Here is a 17,637-nt window from a genome sequence, read left to right as displayed (position 1 = left end):
CGTATAAAGGCTTTTATAGAACCTGAGCATGCAGGTCCTGTCTGCCCCCCAATTCGTCCCACTCAGAGCTCTGATAAGGTTTAGCCGCTTAAGGCATTTAGACTTAAGATTTTTAAGGTGTGAAATCCAGGTAAGGCGGCGATCGAAGGTTAGGCCTAAGAATTTAATTTCTTCACAAGGCGTTATTCTCTGACCCTTTAAAAAAAGTGTTGGTTCATCGACAGAGCGCAACCTAGAGAACACCATGCACCTCGTTTTTGGCAGAGAAAAGGTGAAACCAGTTCTACCGCACCACTTAACAAGGCGATTAATAGTGAGCTGAAGAGCACGCTCCGTTGTAGAAAGCCTTTTTGCAGTAACAAAGATGGCGAAGTCGTCAACGAAGAGAGAACAATGTACCGGAGGGGCGACACAAGAGGCGGATATCATTGATGGCAATAGCGAACAGAGTACAGCTCAGGACGCTTCCTTGCGGAATTCCATTCTCTTGAATGAAAGGTGTCAGAAAGAGTTTTTCCTAGCCTCACTTGAATAGATCTATCCATCATAAAACCGTTAATGAACGCCAGCATGTGGTTTCCAATTCCCAAGAAACCAGTGTATTTATGATACCTCTTCTCCAAGCAGTGTCATATGCTTTCATTAAGTCAAAGAAAACGGCAGTCATTTGCCTTCTTTGGATGAAAGCATTCAGTATGGCCGTTTCCATTGTTATCAAATGGTCAGTAGACGATCTCCCCTGACGAAAGCCACACTGTGGGGCAGATAGGAGATTATTTTTCTCCAAAAAACCAGACGAGTCTCCGATTGGACATGCGTTCGAGGGGTCTTGCAAAGACTGCTCGTTAGTGAGATAGGTCGATAGCTCCCAGGAGAAGTGCTATCCTGGCCCATTTTGTGCAATGCGATAACATGTGATCGACGCCAAGACACAGGGAATTTGTTTTCTATAAATATTCTATTGTACAGAAGGAGTAAATCATGTTTAATACCAGCTGGTAGGTTTCGCAGCATTGCATAATGTATGCTTCGGGACCTGGAGCGGAGTTGGAGGTGGCCTTTAGTGAAGAGTTTAGTTCGTGGAGAGTGAAAGGATGATTGAGAGGAGGAGTCGTCGTGTAAATTCAGATTAAGGGGGAGCGAGGAGCGATTCTTGTATGGCTTTGAAATTTTTAAACTCGCGGTCGTAGGACGATGTTTTGGAGATTCCCGCAAAGTAGGAGGCAAACCTATTTGCGATCGCCTTGGGCTCGGTAACAGAATCATTTCCATGTTTTAAACCTAAGATGGGGGGTGGGGAGTGATTATTGCACACAGAGCGCAGTTTTCTCCAAACGTCTGACACAGGAGTAGTTCGAGTAATGTGGTCGGTAAAGTTTAGCCAAGATTGGCGCCGACTCAGTCTGAATACTTGTCGAGCCTTCGCTCTTGATCTCTGAACCGCTCAAGATTTGGCTCAGTCGGAAATTTATTAAATATTTTTAAACATTTTCTTCGGTCTTTTAGGGCTTTTGAGCATTCATCGGACCACCACGGCACATTGTGCCTCTTTGGTTTCCCCGAAGTTTTGGGGGAATGCTCTTTTCGGCCGCTAAAACCAGTGATGATGTGAATAACGATGTTGCTGTGCGTTTATATCAGTGTTTTGAATGTTTTCGGTTTGAGAAACTTATGCTCTTTTTGAATTCATCCCAATTGGCTTTGTTAATTATCCATCTCGGAGTCTTGGTCAACGGCTGGGTAAGGGATTCAATAGCCACAGCAATCGGGGGCATGGTCGCTTCCCGACAGGTCGGATAGGACAGACCAATGGACTCTGGTGGATAAGGCAGGACTACAGATCGACAAGTCAATAGCAGACCACGCGCCAGTTCTGGGGCACATATAGGTGGCCGACCCATCGTTGAGGAATCACAAGTTGTAATCCGTCGCACAACCCGGCAACCATGTTACCTCGCTGACCGCAATGGCCGGAACCCCAAGAAAGGTGATGAGCGTTGAAGTCGCCAACAATCAGAAAGGGAACTGGAAGCTGAGCAATGAGATCACTCAGATCATCGCGAGCCACAACCAGAGGGGCTGGTGGTAGTAGATACAGGGAGCATATAGTTAACTGTAATAGGGAGTGATACTGTTACTGCAATTGCTTGGAGATTGGTATTGAGGTTTATCTCTCTGGCATTTAAGGAGGGATCAGTTAGTATCGCAACACCTCCACAAGCAATGGCTTGGTAGTAGTCGCGACGAAAAGTGGTTGTAGTCCTTTTGATTAAAATGTATGTGTGGAGCTAATTTGGTTTCTTGTAGGCATATTACTTTGGGCCTTTTCGTGTTTATAAGGATCTTTAGGTCTTCTAGGTGACTTCTCAAACCGTTAATATTCCATTGTAGCAACATGATTTGTTTTTTATATTTCAATCGTATTTTTTATTTATAAGTAATTATTTTCTTTTTATGGTTTGCAGTTGGGGCGGAAGGTTCCCTGAACTGTCTGGAACTCCGACTGCAACTGCAAAGGGTCATCGATCATATCTTCGTCAGGAATTGACTGTAGAGAGGATTTAGATTGAGGGTGAATTTCTTACCGGCACCTTCGTCCTATTGTCTACTTTTTTCTGAATCGACGCTTTGAGCTTGGACGATATCTGTCTTTTTTCTTCCAAGGATAACTGTGGTTTTATGTTCTGTTGCGATCTGTCTTTGGAATGTGATGCGACTTGCTGAATATGTTTTGGGGCTGATTCTGCTTTGAGCCGGTTGTAAGGGCCTTTTGAGTAGATATTGTTGGCGACGATAAAGATGCCCTCCTCCAACGGCAGCAAAGCTGTTGCACAAGAGTGGCAACCTGCTCGGTTAGAGTTCGGAGCATACCTCCAAAACTGAGCAGGATGAACATTGGGTAGGATGGACCGGGGCAGCAGCGGCTTCAGAGTAGGATACTCCCTTTTTGGGAGTAGGGGCAACCCTTCTCCTATACTCCCTGCGAGCCTCGTTGAAGGAAAGTTTATCGAGGGTCACTATCTTAAGAATTTCTTTTTCCTCTAAATATACTTTTGCATTCTCTAGAGGATGATAGGTGTTTCCCTTTGCAGTTTACACACTGGATGTCGTTTTTTACAGCCTTCCTCGTTATGGCCCTCTGTGGCGCAAACGAGAGCAAGTCTCTGAATTGGTGCACACCTTGCTAGAATGCCCAAACCTTTGGCACCTAAAGGCACCTCTGAGGGTTTTTAAAATAAGGTCTTACTGCCAAGGACAGGTATCCGGCCTTTATAGTAGACGGGGGCTGAGGCATAGCAAAAGTCAATATCAATCCAGCTGTGGGAACTTTTTGACCGTTCTCAGTCCTAAATATCCTAACCACGTCCGTTACCATCGAATAATGCAAACTCTTCTCTGAGCTCATCTTCACTGCAATCGATGAGATCACGGCTAAAAACAATTCCCTTAGAGGAGTTTAGAGAAGGATGTGGTTTGACATTGATCTCGACCTGGTCAAAAGAAACGTTGCATTTGCAGGAGCTTCTTGGCTTGACCGCAATTCGCAGCCTCCACCAAAATTGTTCCGTTTCTCAACTTTCTGATTGACTTTGGTTGTCCTGCTGTGTTGACAAGGGCCTTATTTATAATGAAGGGACTGATCTTGCTCAAAGACTTGCCTTCTTCCTTGTGGCTTATTATTAGGGAATAATGGTGTGGGGATGGCATTGTCAAGTTCTTCACTGTGAGTTCTTCTGTTTTCCGTTGCTTGGTTTCAACTTCTGTCGACGTTTACGTCAGAATCGCTAGCGTGACCGCGCTTTCTATCCGGATCGTAAAGGTCTCTTTCTACAACTCTAGTTTGCCCTGCGGGGGGGTTTGATGTAGCCATAAAGTTGTATACCAGCGCATCGTGTTGAGTAGTGCGGGGCCGATTGACCGGGAACGGGCATGCCCTCGGGCGTCTCTCAAACCGTAGCTTGTGGGACAACCCTACCCCAGTTCCCTGGGGCCCGGTTTTTATCGTTTACCAAGCTGGGTATACGCGCACAACTTGGACTCGCACGTGGCAGCAGGGGCTCCGACACCCCCTGCCTACTGAACCTTTCCTGACCAAGGACATCGAAGGTGGCTGGCTTCTGAACCAAGTACATGACTTACGCCTCGGCAGAGACTAGCTCACATCAGCTCTTACCGACGCCAGATTGGGCTACCAGCGCCGGCTTAAGCACTCCCAGCGGGCCATGTACTGGAACGGTCGAACAAGACGGGAAGATATAGGAATGAAGAAGAGGAACAGACTACTGGAAATGTCCAGTGTCAGAAGTAAGAAGAGGGTGGCCAAGGTATGCCAGAATAAGAAATAAGAAGAATAAGAAGAATAAGAGAATAAGGATAAGAGAATGCCACAAGTAAGTAGAAGTAATGACATACTCAGCTCGGGTAACCCCGTGGTCGCCGTCCACGTACTCATAACAGTTATGAGCCCCTGGGGGACCTTAGAAAAGGCAGCTGGTAAGCGAGATGGGCCGGTAGTTAGACGGAGATAGTTTGTCCTGTCCCGGTTTGTATAAGGGGATGACGTGGGATTTACGCCATGCTAGCGGGAAAGTTTGTTCCTCAAACACTCTATTGTAGAGCGCTAAGAGGGCCCCCTTACCCTCTGAGGGTAAATGTCTAAGCATGGCAAAGTGCACGTCATCCGGACCAGGAGCAGAGTTGGAAGTACATGACAGTGCGGAGTCCAACTCCTGTATCGAAAAACTTATATTTAAGGGACATGAATTTGGATTGTTGAGTAGTATGTCTGTTTGTTCAGAATATTGCTTATATCTGAAAAACTCAGGACAGTAAGAAGAACTTTTTGAAACCTCCAATATGGAGGAGGCCAACAGGTCGACAACATCCCGGGGATCTGTCACAACGTCTCCTCCCGACTTGAGTCCCAAAATTGGCAAAGGTTGGGGTTTGCCAATTTTGACTTTCGTCGTCTATAATGTATCCTTTTCATTTTGTACCACATGGTATTTCAAATCTTTATCAATATGATTTAGACAGAGATGATCAACTGGCAATACACTATCTTTACGGACCACCTGTTACTCCACACACGCCCACCACTACTACTACAACTAGTAAAACAACAACCTCGAGCACCACTACCACTACTACCAGTACCACCACATCCTCCACAACAACAACCTCCACGTGCTTTTCCATAAATTGTTTCAGATGCTCTATTATAGGTCTGTTCACCCTACTGTGTATGTGAATCATGTAAGAGTTGAGTAACCAGAATTCACTTGGATTAGCTCCTGTAAAACTCCTACAAGCCTCAAACTGTTTGGTATTTGTAATTGAGTAAGTCCCGTCACGCAGTGTTATTCCGAACTTATCGCAGTACATTGGTACGGTCGGTAAAGCCAATTTCAGAAATTCTGTCGTAAACAGACTTTGACAAAGATTGTTTACACCAGAAAAATCTTCCTTTGACCTCGCGGTAAACCGTCTGGGACGGGGCCGTAACCTACGTTGTAGCTAATGTCTATGTAGCACTTTGAAGCTAGAGCACGATTGTAGACCTTGACGGGGTTCCTGATTGGTATTGTTCTATCTGTAATGAGAATACAGCGAGCTGCATGCGGTATGTTACACCCGTACTGGAGCATCCTTATACAGGTCTGCGCAAAGTTTACACTACCATGAGCGTTTCTCAACGGCACGATTTGACCGAATTGATCGGGAAACGGTCTGAATCTGGATAACATGTTCTGTGGATTTCTTACCGTACTATTTAGCATGTCCTCGTGGTACACCACGAGTTCGAGCGGTACCCCTTTGTTTTGACTTATTTTCACAAACTCTATCCATATATCGCGATTGTAGAACCGTTCGCTTGCTGAAATCATTAACTAGATTACGGGTGGTAGACTAGCACTGTACATCCCTTCACGCTTATGCCTCCAGCACCTCCTATTGAAGAGAAAACCATGTGGTCCGCGTCTGCTACAGTAATTACCGCAAAACTTTTTCTTATCGGCATAGTTTATTAGATCTTACCGTCGGGAAATTAGATCTAAACATCGCGACTACTACTTTGAAGTGGTAGTCAGATACAAAGAAGTTTTCGGCGGACGCAGACTCTGTCATACGTGTGGTCGAGATTATTCAGCTATTTGGGAAGAAACGGCGACCGCGTATTTCCTCACGGAAGATACATTATACACAATGTACGCTAAATGGAAGTGCGCACCGTGTAACAATCCGTTCTTTTACTATAGGACCGGGCGTTGCATGTGCGACCTTTCCATTGTCTAAGAAACAAGGGATGGGACAGTATTTGATCACCGGACGACAACCAGTTACTTCTGGACTGGCCCTCAAAATCAAATACTGTTTAACCTGGGCATCGAGCATGCGAGTGTTCGATGTGGGTGTTCCAAACCACACCACTTAGACGGCTATAAATAAACGTGTAATGCTATTTCTGATTCATTTTGAAAGATGGACGCGATAGCGAAAGAACTCCACAGACCAGCTAGGAAACACTATCTGAGACGTAAGGTTACCCTGAAGGGTCTTAACGATCTCTATCAGGCCGACCTTGTAGAGATGATTCCGTATTCAAGGGTGAACAAAGGGTACAAGTATATATTGACTATGATAAACTGCTTTAGTAAACTTACGTTTGCCATTCCTTTAAAAAAACAAGACAGGTGCAGAAGTCGCTCATGCTCTAGACTCCATTTTAGAAAAACACAAAATTATAAACCTTCAGACTGATCAGGGTAAGGAGTGGTACAACACTCACGTCAAAAAACTAATGGACAAATATAAAATAACCCTATACTCGACCTACTCACATCTGAAAAGCTTTATTGTATAGCGTCTAAACAGAACATTAAAATAGAAAATGTATAGAAAATTCACGGCACGTGGAAGTTACGAATGGTTCAGTACACTATCTGATATAGTCAAGGAGTACAATAATAATGTCCACAGAACAATCGGTATGAAACAAAAAGACGTTAAAAAGAAACACGTAAAACAAATCCTTGTCCGTTTAAAGAAAACCACAAAAAGAAAACAAAAAATTAAAATTATTAAATTCAAGTTAACCCTCCGATGGTTTATTGCCGACGCGTCGGCAGCATTAACGTAACTGCGGTGGTTCATTGCCGATGCGTCGTCAATTGTTTATTTTCAATATTTCATGTATCCTTCTTTCTCTAAACATGTTGTATTTGGTATCGTTAAAAACAGCTGATTTCGCTCTTCATTTAGTGAACATTCTATGCTCCTGACGGTGACTAGACAAAAATATTACAATACAAAACTACCAGCTGTTCGTGCCGTCGTTGTTTACATGCGCTCTCGCGGTCACGTTGACTAGTTGAGGTTAGTATTGTGTTCATAGTGATTGAAAATGGATAATTTACATACAAGTGAGATTGACAGAGAGTTAGATAACCATCTAATTGATTCGAGTGATGGTGAAAGTGACATTGGAGCTGAAGATGTGCCTTCGGACTTTGATTTACTGGATTTTTCGTCTGGAAGTGAAGAGGAGTACGTTCCGGATATTGATGAAATGGAAACTTCAGATAGGGAAGATGTGACTAATGATCCTCCAAGCCCTTTGATGCCTAGGCCTACTACCCCTCAAAACATTCCTGTTTTGACTCCTTGGTTACGAGCATATCCACCTGAGCCAGAATTAGATATAGGCCCAAATTTTAGAGTGAGACAACCAGGTCCTAGGCATACCTTACCCAGAAACAGTCCACCCATCTCCTATGCATTGCTATTTTTTACTGCTAATTTTTGGATTACTGTTGTTGACCAAACTAATAAGTATGCTAATAAAATTATTGAAAGAAAAAGAAACTCTGGCACGATGAAACGGTTTAGTAGGATTAAAAAATGGTTTGATGTGTCACACACTGAAATGAAAAAGTTTTTTTCTCTGTTGATTAAACATGGGTTTGAATGGTGACAGTACTAAGCCTAGGAGGGCTTTTTGGGACACAAGGCGTTCTCAACACAATTCCTTCTTTTCCAAAACAATGGATGTAAACAGATTTGAATTAATTTTGTCTAACTTTCACCTTACAGCTAGAGAAGGAGTTCGCAAAGGTGAGCCGGGCTATGATCCTTGGATCAAAGTAAGATTTTTCTTGGATCATTTCAACAGTATTTTTAAAAAATTATTTCATCCTTGGCAAAATGTTTGCATTGACGAAAGTCTTATAGGTATGAAAAACAGATGCCCATTTATTATGTACATGCCAAATAAAAAACACAAACAATATGGCATAAAAAAATTTGAGTGTTGCGACAGCCAAACAAATTATGTACATCACATTGAGCTTTATAGTGGAAAAGATTATTTAGCAACTGAGAATGACCAGCCTTTTACAGAAAGAGTTATATTTGAGGTCATGGAAAAAAGTGCATTGCTAGATAAAGGTCATCACTTATTTACTGATAACTTTTATACTAAAATACCACTAGCTCGCAAACTCATGGACAGAAATACCTACCTAACAGGAACTATAAATATTAGGTCTAAATATTTACCAGAAACTGTGAAAAAAGCCAAGTTACCTGCTAGGGAAAGTTTATATTTCAGGCAAGGAGATGTGTTAGTTGTAAACTTTAGACAAACAGCAACGCGAAAACCTGTCATTCTCATTTCTACGGCTACCCATGCTGAAGATAAAGTAGTGCAGAGTAAAAAAACTAATATTAGAGGGGTAAAGCCTATTGTTATTCACAAGTACAATCAGTATATGGGTGGTGTGGATGCCAGTGATAAGGCAGTGTACCATAACTCCTGCAACCGCCACACTACAAAATATTGGAAAAAGATTTTTTTCAACATCATTGACATTGCTCTCTTCAATGCGTACGTGCTTTACAAACTAAACACGGACAAGCCTATGCAACGCAGAGATTTTATAATTAGTGTAGTGGAATCTTTGGCAGCAATCGAAGAAGATCCTGTGCATGCTCCTGGTCCTGCTGGAGATGGAAGCCATAAACTTGATAAATTGCCCGGCAAGTCAGAGTGGACTTGTGTGGTTTGCAAACCACTGAAAAAAAGGGGGAGGTCCAGGTTCTGGTGTCCAGGTTGTAATTGTGGAGTCCACAGGGAGTGCTACCACCAACTACAACACTTCTGGAGACCCAAGAAGGGAGGTAGGAAAAGTGCAGCACCTGGCAGTGGGAGTTCGTCAGAATGAACGGTTTCCACAACGTGCACATATTTACTTTTTTGTACATATATTTTTTGTTTTTGTAAATAAGTTCATAAAAGTTGATATTTTCTTATTCAGTAATACACTGGTGTTAAACTGGCTATTTCAGAAATACTAAAAAGTGTTTAGTTTTTATTTTGTAAGAGTGAAAAGTAAAAAGTTTTTTTTACATTTTGCAATTCTTCTTCTTCTCTCCAGAAATGAACAATGACAAATACATGGTAAGTAATTTTTTACCATATTTTATAATTCTTTAGAATTTCCTGAACAAAATGATATATAATACTGCTTACCCAAATAAAAAAATATATTTTTTGGAATTTTTTTAAAAAACGTCTGCAGAATGCACAAAATAGGCTGAACCACCAGGTATAATACAGTGAACCATTGGAGGGTTAAACGATAAGGTAAGGATTAGTAAATAAAGGGTGATTTTTTTTATTGGTGTGGTTTTTAAGTTGGCACCACTATTAAACACAACAATTAAATTTGAATAAAACAGCTGATCTTTGTTTATTATCTTATGTCATTTCGATATTTGTATTGTCTAGTGCGTATTATTGTATAGTAACCATGAACAGACTTACAAAAGAAGAGCGTTTGCGAATAGTGCAAATTTATTTTGAAAACCGCAGTTCAGTTCGGGCAACTTACCGAGCTCTTCGTCCGATTTACGGACCTCATATAATCGTCCATCAGAGTCAGGTATTCGAGCTTTGGTTAATCGTTTTCGTAATACCCACACTCTTGTTGACAAGCATCGGCAGAGACGCCGCACAGTAAGGACCGAAGAGGCTGTTGCTCATAGTGTTGAAGAGGATCCAAGTGTGTCGATTCGTCATCGTGCGCAGCAATTAGCGATCTGCTACTCAACTCTATGGAATATTTTACGGAAGGATCTACGCCTATATCCATACAAGATTCAGTTGGTGCAAGAACTGAAACTATAAGACTATCGCAAGCGTCTTGATTTCGTTGAATGGGCTCAACATAAGATAACACGTGACCCAGCTTTCGCAGGCAAGATTTTTTTCAGTGATGAGGCTCATATCTGGTTATGTGGCTTTGTCAACAAACAGAATTGTCGGATTTGGAGTGATGAAAACCCAAAAGAATTTGTTGGTATGCCCCTTCATCCACAAAAACTTACCGTTTGGTGCGCCATTTGGGCAGGTGGTGTTATTGGCCCTTATTTTTTTTTTTTTTAAGACAATGCTGGCCAGACTGTTACGGTAAATGGTCAACGCTATCGGGCAATGTTACGGGACTTTTTCTTTCCTCAGCTAAACGAACTTGAAGTGGATTTAGAAAATGTCTGGTTCCAACAAGACAACGCGACGTGCCACACGGCAAACGACACAATTGGCCTCTTGGCAGAAACATTTGGTGAACGTATCATCTCATTTAGAGGTAGTGTCAACTGGCCCCCACGGTCGTGTGATATCACGCCAACAGACTACTTTCTGTGGGGATATGTTAAGTCTCAAGTATACGCTGACAAGCCATAAACTTTAAATGACTTGGAAGCTAACATTCGTCGAGTTATTGGCGGAATTCAACCACAGCTGGTGGAAAGAGTATTCGAAAATTGGACTTCTCGATTGGGCTTTCTACGCGAACGAAATGGAGCCCATATGCCAGAAATAATTTTTAAACGTTAATGTCATGACACTGTAGTTCAAATAAATGCATTTTTATGTCAATGCAGGTTGTTTTTCATTTTTTTTATTTAGTTTTAAAAACCGCACCAATAAAAAAATTACCCTTTACAAAGGAGTTTTTAAAAAAGGTTATTTGCCCAGCTGGACAAATGAAGTATTTACAGTATATGCAATAAAACCTACAAAACCCGTAATGTACATTTTACAAGACTCTAAAGGTGAAGTATTGAAAGGTGGGTTTTATGAACAAGAACTGCTCAGGTCCAAAACTGGTAATGTATATCTAGTTGAGAAAGTGTTGAGGCGGAAAGGAGACAAAGTACTTGTTAGATGGCAAGGGTTCGATAAAAACAGTGACACATGGGTGAGCAAGCATGACATCACCACACACTGAGTGTGTGACTGCAACTGCACTTGACCGCAGCGTGGGACCGGATGCAGCTGCACCAGCCACTACGTGGGAGCGGATACAGCTGTACGCTCCAACGTCCAGGAGGGCTGTCAGTTGAGCTCTGTTACTTTATATACTATGTCACAATAAAGTGCAACTTAGTTTATCTTCGACAATGAGACTGATTAATCAATCTGTAAAATTACCAGTGAGAAACTTTGACGAGTTTGTAGGTGGTGGTATGAATCGTAAAAATAAAAACGGACACGATTCGCGGATTAATTGTTGGACCGTCCAATTGCGGTAAAACGAACGTACTGTTTAACCTATTGGTAGATCCTAACGGCTTGAGATTTGAAAATGTTTACGTATTTTAAAAATCACTCTACCAGCCAAAGTACCAGCTACTATCCAAGATTATGCCGAAAGAGATCGGATACCACGCGTATGATGACAATGCATCTGTCATACATCCGAGTGAGGCTAAACAGAATTCAGTAATGATATTCGACGACATAGCCTGTGAAAAACATAACAATATACGAAACTACTTCACCATGGGTAGACACACGAATATTGACACATTCTACCTAGGTCAGACCTACAGTCATATACCCAAACAGCTCGTTAGAGACAATGCCAACTTTATCGTACTATTCAAACAAGACGAAACAAACCTTCGCCATGCATACAGTGACCACGTCAATACCGATATAGACGTTGAAAAGTTTAAACAAATGTGTGCTCTGGCGTGGAAAGACAAACACGGCTTCCTGGTCATATGCAAGGACTGTGACATTGATACAGGCAGGTATCGTATCGTAATCGATAGTTTCATTCAAGATCTATGATGGTAAGGATATACCACTACAATGACCTCAGAGGTTTCTCAACCCAGAGATCCAACAAAGTCAATTCAAACCTGTGCACCTGGTACTATGCCGATAAGAAAAATTTTTGCGGTAGTTACTGTAGCAGACGCGGACCAACGGCACAATAACGAAACGAGAAGAGGGACGAAACGAACAGGTTGCAGTGATGACTCAAACTGAACTGAACTGACGGACGGGTGACATGGTGACGAATGCCGGCCGGCCGGGGCCGGCTCGACCTAACAGCAGCCAGTAGAGAGAGACATCCCGCTTAGAACAATAACACTCGCTGGTGACTCATTTGGAGGTGTTGCAATATATAAAACGTCGATACCAGTAAAGCCGTTATCAAATTACGAGCTAGTACACTACGCGAAACTACTTAATATTCCGAATTTCCGTGGAGTTTATATGAGAGACGCTCTACCCAAACGCCCGCGATCGTATGAATCGGCCATAATTAATCTGGATAGTTCGACCAGTGAAGGTACACATTGGGTGTGTTACAGGAAGTTAGGTAACAGAGTATACTACTTTGACAGTTTTGGTAACCTAAGACCACCAATAGAGCTTATATCATACCTAGGACCAGACGTTAACGTACGGTATAATTACGAGAGAAGACAGTGTGAGGGCTCAGTAGTCTGCGGACACTTGTGTTTAAAGTTTCTCAGCAGTAATGTTTTCACTTAGCGGTCCTGCTCCACAGGTATCATGCGAGGTATTTCCTCCTATGGACGTGAGCGACGGTGATTACGAAATTGGTCTAGTTGACCTCTCCACATACTATACGATTCCAAATATTGAAACGGGAATAGCAGAGGGGTCGTACGAAATTGAAAATATCGAAGAATACATTAAATCCCATTTAGGCGCGGATGTGGCATTTAGTCTAAAAGAAAACAATAATACGCTAAAATCCGAAATCACTTGTAATAAAATTATTCACTTTGACAGAGAACAGACAATCGCTCCCCTACTAAGGTTCAGTAAAAAACCACTTGAGCCAGGCAAGGTACACACATCCGATGTCCCCATAAACATAATGAATGTAAATACTATACGCGTTGAATGCAACATTGTCAGAGGATCGTTTCAAAACGGTGTAGAGGGGCATGTACTGCACGAGTTCTATCCTGAAGTGGCCCCAGGCTATAAAATAGTTGAGAAACCCGCCAATGTAATCTATTTACCGGTGAACGTTCGTAGAGTGAACAACATATCCGTAACACTAAAGGACCAGGACGGCAGATTGATTAATTTCCGTGACGAGATAGTCTCACTACGCTTGCATATGAAGGGTCCAGGGGAAAAAGGGGGAATGTCAAAAAATATTTTTTTTTTTATTTTTGTATTTTTGGAAACCTGTCATTAATCTCGTTTTGTATATTTGGTTTCCATGGAAAGAACGGGAATAGTCAGCAAGATATTGACGTTTGAAAATACGCAGTCCACGGAAAAAAGGGGGACTGTCATTGTGAAACACGGGAAAAAGGGGGAATGTCAGTTGGCAGCACTGTCTTTATATTATTCTGCTTCACTCAGCTGCAGTCAGTGAAGTTGTAGCTGTGCACTGTTGATTGTTGAGGCTATGTTTATGTTTTGTGATAATTTGTAGTTTAAGATGTTGTGTGTGTGTTACTAATTAATTAGTGAGTTATGGAATCTGAAGGTGAAGGTAACAGCTCGAAATCATCTAATACCTCAAAGAAACGAAAGGTAACTGGTCGTTTAAGTGATGTTAAGAAAAAGCTACTAGCATCCACACATGAAATAGGGCCTGATTGTTACTGTTTGAGGTTAAAATGCTTTCAAATGATTGTACCTGCAGAACGTGCTACTATTATATCCAATTTCAACCAAATGAACGTAAATGAACAGAATTCCTACTTAACCGGTTTGGTTATTGTTAACACAGTTTCACAAAGGAGATCTAGGCAACCAGAAGAGAATGCTAAATTTCATGACAACTCATATTCATATCGTGTTCGAGTTCATAGGGAGGAATCTGTGGTAGAAATTCCTGTTTGTGTAAAAGCTTTTCGGTCGCTTCATGGAATCACAAAAAAAAGGTTGAAGTAATACAGAACTATTTAAAAAAAGGAGGAACTCCTAAGGATGGTCGAGGCCAACACTTAAATCGTAAACACCGCTTGTCAGAAGAGGCAATTGAGGCGATTTACAAGCATATTGGTTCGTTTAAAGGTGAACGAAGTCACTACAGTGCGAATTCTTCTAACCGTATCTATCTTCCAGCAGACTTAAATATAAAAAAGATGTTTGAATTGTTTAAGATAGCGTACCCAGGCCAAAAAGTATCATACGAGAAATATAGAACCGTTTTCAATTCAGAATTCAACATCAGTTTTGGCTATCCAAGAATGGATACTTGTAGTTCATGTGACAAACTCGCTGCTGAGATTCTAGCTATAGAACATGTTGTTAAATCCTGTCCTGAAAATACTACAGCAAGGGTAAAATCAGAAAAGAAATTGAAAGAGCTCACATCAGAAAAAAAACTACACTTGTTAAAAGCCAATATGTTTTACATTCGCAAACGTGCCTCTAAACAAAGAAGTCAACAATCAAAAGAGGTTGAAACTATTGCAATGGACTTCCAAAAGAATTTGCCAGTACCACATATAACAACTAACGATGTGTACTACAAGCGACAATTAACACTTTGTATGTTCAATATACATATATTGTCCACAGACGAATCATTTTTCTTTGTTTACGATGAAACAGTGGCGTACAAGGGTGCCAATGAGGTGGCTTCTTTCTTGCTTTACTTTGTGATGACAATTCTTGACCCCTCTGTCAAAGAACTGGACATTTTTTGTGATTCTTGCGGGGGTCAAAACAAGAATTGGACCCTTTTTCGCACTATCCACTACATTGTCCATCACACTAAGAGACTAGACAAAATTCAGATGAATTTTCCAATTCGTGGTCACTCGTATTTAGAGTGTGACCGTAATATGGCTAGCATCAATCAAAAGAAGTGGATTGAAACGCCTAAAGATTGGATTGATGAAATTAAAGGTGCTAGAGTCAAACCCTCACCATTCCATGTAATCCAAGTTGAGAGGGAGTTTGTACGGAACTGGTCTTCACACTTAGATCAATTTTATTTTTCAAAGTGCCCATTTCCTTCAAGGCCGATAAGAGAGTTAGTAGCTCTTAAAGAACATCCCCGTTTCCTGAAGCACCGAGCAACATTCCATGGACATTGGGAGGCCCATGTCATTAACCAACCAGGTTCACTACCACAAGACCAACCCTTGCCTGAAGGAGAGTTTTTTCTACCCGACTATGCCTATGAGGGTAAGACTTTTTCCATTTTACTGTTACTCACTGCTAGCAATCAAAATGTGATAAAAATAATATTTTGACCACTTCTAAAGTTATTAATAAATAATTTTTTAATAATTCAACCTAATTATATTGAATAAATCTTAGCATTTTTCTTGATAGTTAAATTTAAATTCCTAATAGAAAAATTGGACTTAAATATTGTTAAATGTTTCAACAACATGCTTCAGGAAATTTTTTTGTTTTAGGGGCTCTTCCTATTACCCATGAAAAGTACACAGATCTACAAGTTTTAAAGATGTTCTGTGGTGTAGAAGCCAGACATTTTTATACCCTTCTTCCAAAACTTGAGAAAGGAGAGAAAAGGAACAAAAGAAATGCCATTGACAAAGAAGTTTTTCCTAAGTCTAAAAAGACAAATAATAATAATAATAATAGGCCTACTCAGAGTGGAAAAAAGGACTAATAAAAATGACCTATTTGATAATTGTTTGATTTCAAACATGTTTTATTTTTCTCAAGGTAATATGTACCGATTTTACTTTTTTACCAATAAAGGCCTTTTTTTAACTTAAATGTGTATTTTTTCTTATTTGGAACCATATTTAAGAAGACAATTTTAAATATATACGTTTTATGCCATTTAATTTAGTACTGGTTTCTAGAATTAGTTAACCTTGGTGACATCCCCACTTTTTTCCTAAAACATTAATGACATTCCCCCTTTTTAGCAAAAATATTTTGTACTCATATAATATATTTATTTATTTCATCATTAAAATGGTACACTGATGTTATTAGTAATAATGTATAAGTTTAATATAAGGTAGGCTAAATCATAGATAAGTTTTATAAAGATTAGGAAATAAATGTAAGTGGTACAATAGAATTAAGGAGAAAATTGCTATTCCTGAAAAATTTGAAAAATCTGACATTCCCCCTTTTTCCCGTGGTGCCTTCATATAAGAAAACGATAATGGGTCTAGTATTTAGAGAGTTGCCGAGTCACACACTGATCAGTAATCACCGAAAGGTGGCAGCGTTAACATCAAAGAACGTAAAGTTTCTAAAGTATCTAGGCTTTAAGTATGGCGCTTCTATCGATAGAGTCCGGAGCAATGTACGTTGAAGTCGTAACGGGGTGGGAATTTCATACCCATAAACCGTACGCCTCGTCTACGTTTAAGAATAACGATGAAATCAGAATACCGATTAGTCAGCAAGACATAATCACAGCACCGTTCGAAAGCTTCATACATATTAAAGGGACACTGCAGGCTAAGGGCGCTCCTACACTGGACCCGTTTTTTCTCCCGATTTGACGGTCGGCTCGGTCCGGCTCGCGTCTGAAGTAAACAAACACAAGACGCGCAGTGTACCCTCCTACACTGGCACCGGCGGGCCGTCCCGGTAAACGGACGCGTCGGGCGATGCTAAAGACGGATCGGCCGAGAACCAAACCTGTTTGTTTTTTTCGTCCGTGTCGGAGTCGTCGGGCCAGTCGAGAGTCGATGTAGGACCGTGTCATTCCTGTTTATTTAATTTGTAGTCAAGTTTTAGAATAGATATTGTGCAATGGTAGACAGAGGAAAACTGATTTCGTTAGTGCGCGATAAAGCGACATTATGGGACCAAAGGGATAAGTTTTATCACAATCGGGACTTCCGATCAAAGTTATGGGAAGAAGTAGCCAAGGAACTGAATGTCCAAGGTAAGTACTGTACAGTTCTCATACATTTTCGTTTATCGTTTACCTACGTAACAAGTTATAATTATTGCTCTCAAATTGCAAAACTTGAGCTTTGAGCTCTTGAGCAAAAAAGCTTATCAAGTTCTTTTGTGACATCCTGTAGACAACTTGTCATTTCAGTTAAAATACCTTAAAAAAACAAGGTATAACGCAGTTATTTGGTTAACTTCACAAAATTCCGGAATTCGTTCTCTTAAACCTATTAGGATTTTTGGTATATTTTCTAAAATTTCAAACAAGAAAAATTTGCATTATTATAAAGATCTTACCTTAGCAGTGCTGTACATTGTATGTAGGGACAAATGGGGGTAGGGGTGCCCAGCGTGATTTGTGGATCCACGAAGGTGGGCCTGGATGGTGTATATACCACTGCAGTATATGTTGATGGAGTAATGTCAGAATGATCAAA

At 40.9% G+C, this 17,637-nt stretch overlaps 1 protein-coding gene across 1 annotated transcript; it reads left to right on the top strand.

Moving 5' to 3' along the window:
* The first annotated feature begins 13,459 nt into the window (after positions 1 to 13,459).
* Positions 13,460 to 16,163, top strand: LOC124357790. Its single transcript, XM_046809844.1, has 2 exons — positions 13,460 to 15,490; positions 15,727 to 16,163. The coding sequence occupies exons 1-2, from the start codon at positions 14,440 to 14,442 to the stop codon at positions 15,942 to 15,944; spliced, it is 1,269 nt and encodes a 422-aa protein (XP_046665800.1). The 5' UTR covers positions 13,460 to 14,439; the 3' UTR covers positions 15,945 to 16,163.
* Positions 16,164 to 17,637: the final 1,474 nt, after the last annotated feature.

Source organism: Homalodisca vitripennis, chromosome 3, assembly GCF_021130785.1.
Source record: "Homalodisca vitripennis isolate AUS2020 chromosome 3, UT_GWSS_2.1, whole genome shotgun sequence".
Lineage (NCBI taxonomy): Eukaryota > Metazoa > Arthropoda > Insecta > Hemiptera > Cicadellidae > Homalodisca > Homalodisca vitripennis.
Note: the sequence above shows the minus strand (reverse complement) of the source record. Positions and strands in the feature narration are given on the sequence as shown.

What these genes read in the sequence shown, in the direction of transcription:
- LOC124357790 (XM_046809844.1), top strand. Translation starts at nt 14,440, where the DNA reads ATGTTTGAATTGTTTAAGATAGCGTACCCAGGCCAAAAAGTATCATAC. An exon ending in ACCCGACTATGCCTATGAGG is followed by an intron (nt 15,491 to 15,726) that starts GTAAGACTTTTT and finishes TTTTTGTTTTAG; the next exon opens with GGGCTCTTCCTATTACCCAT.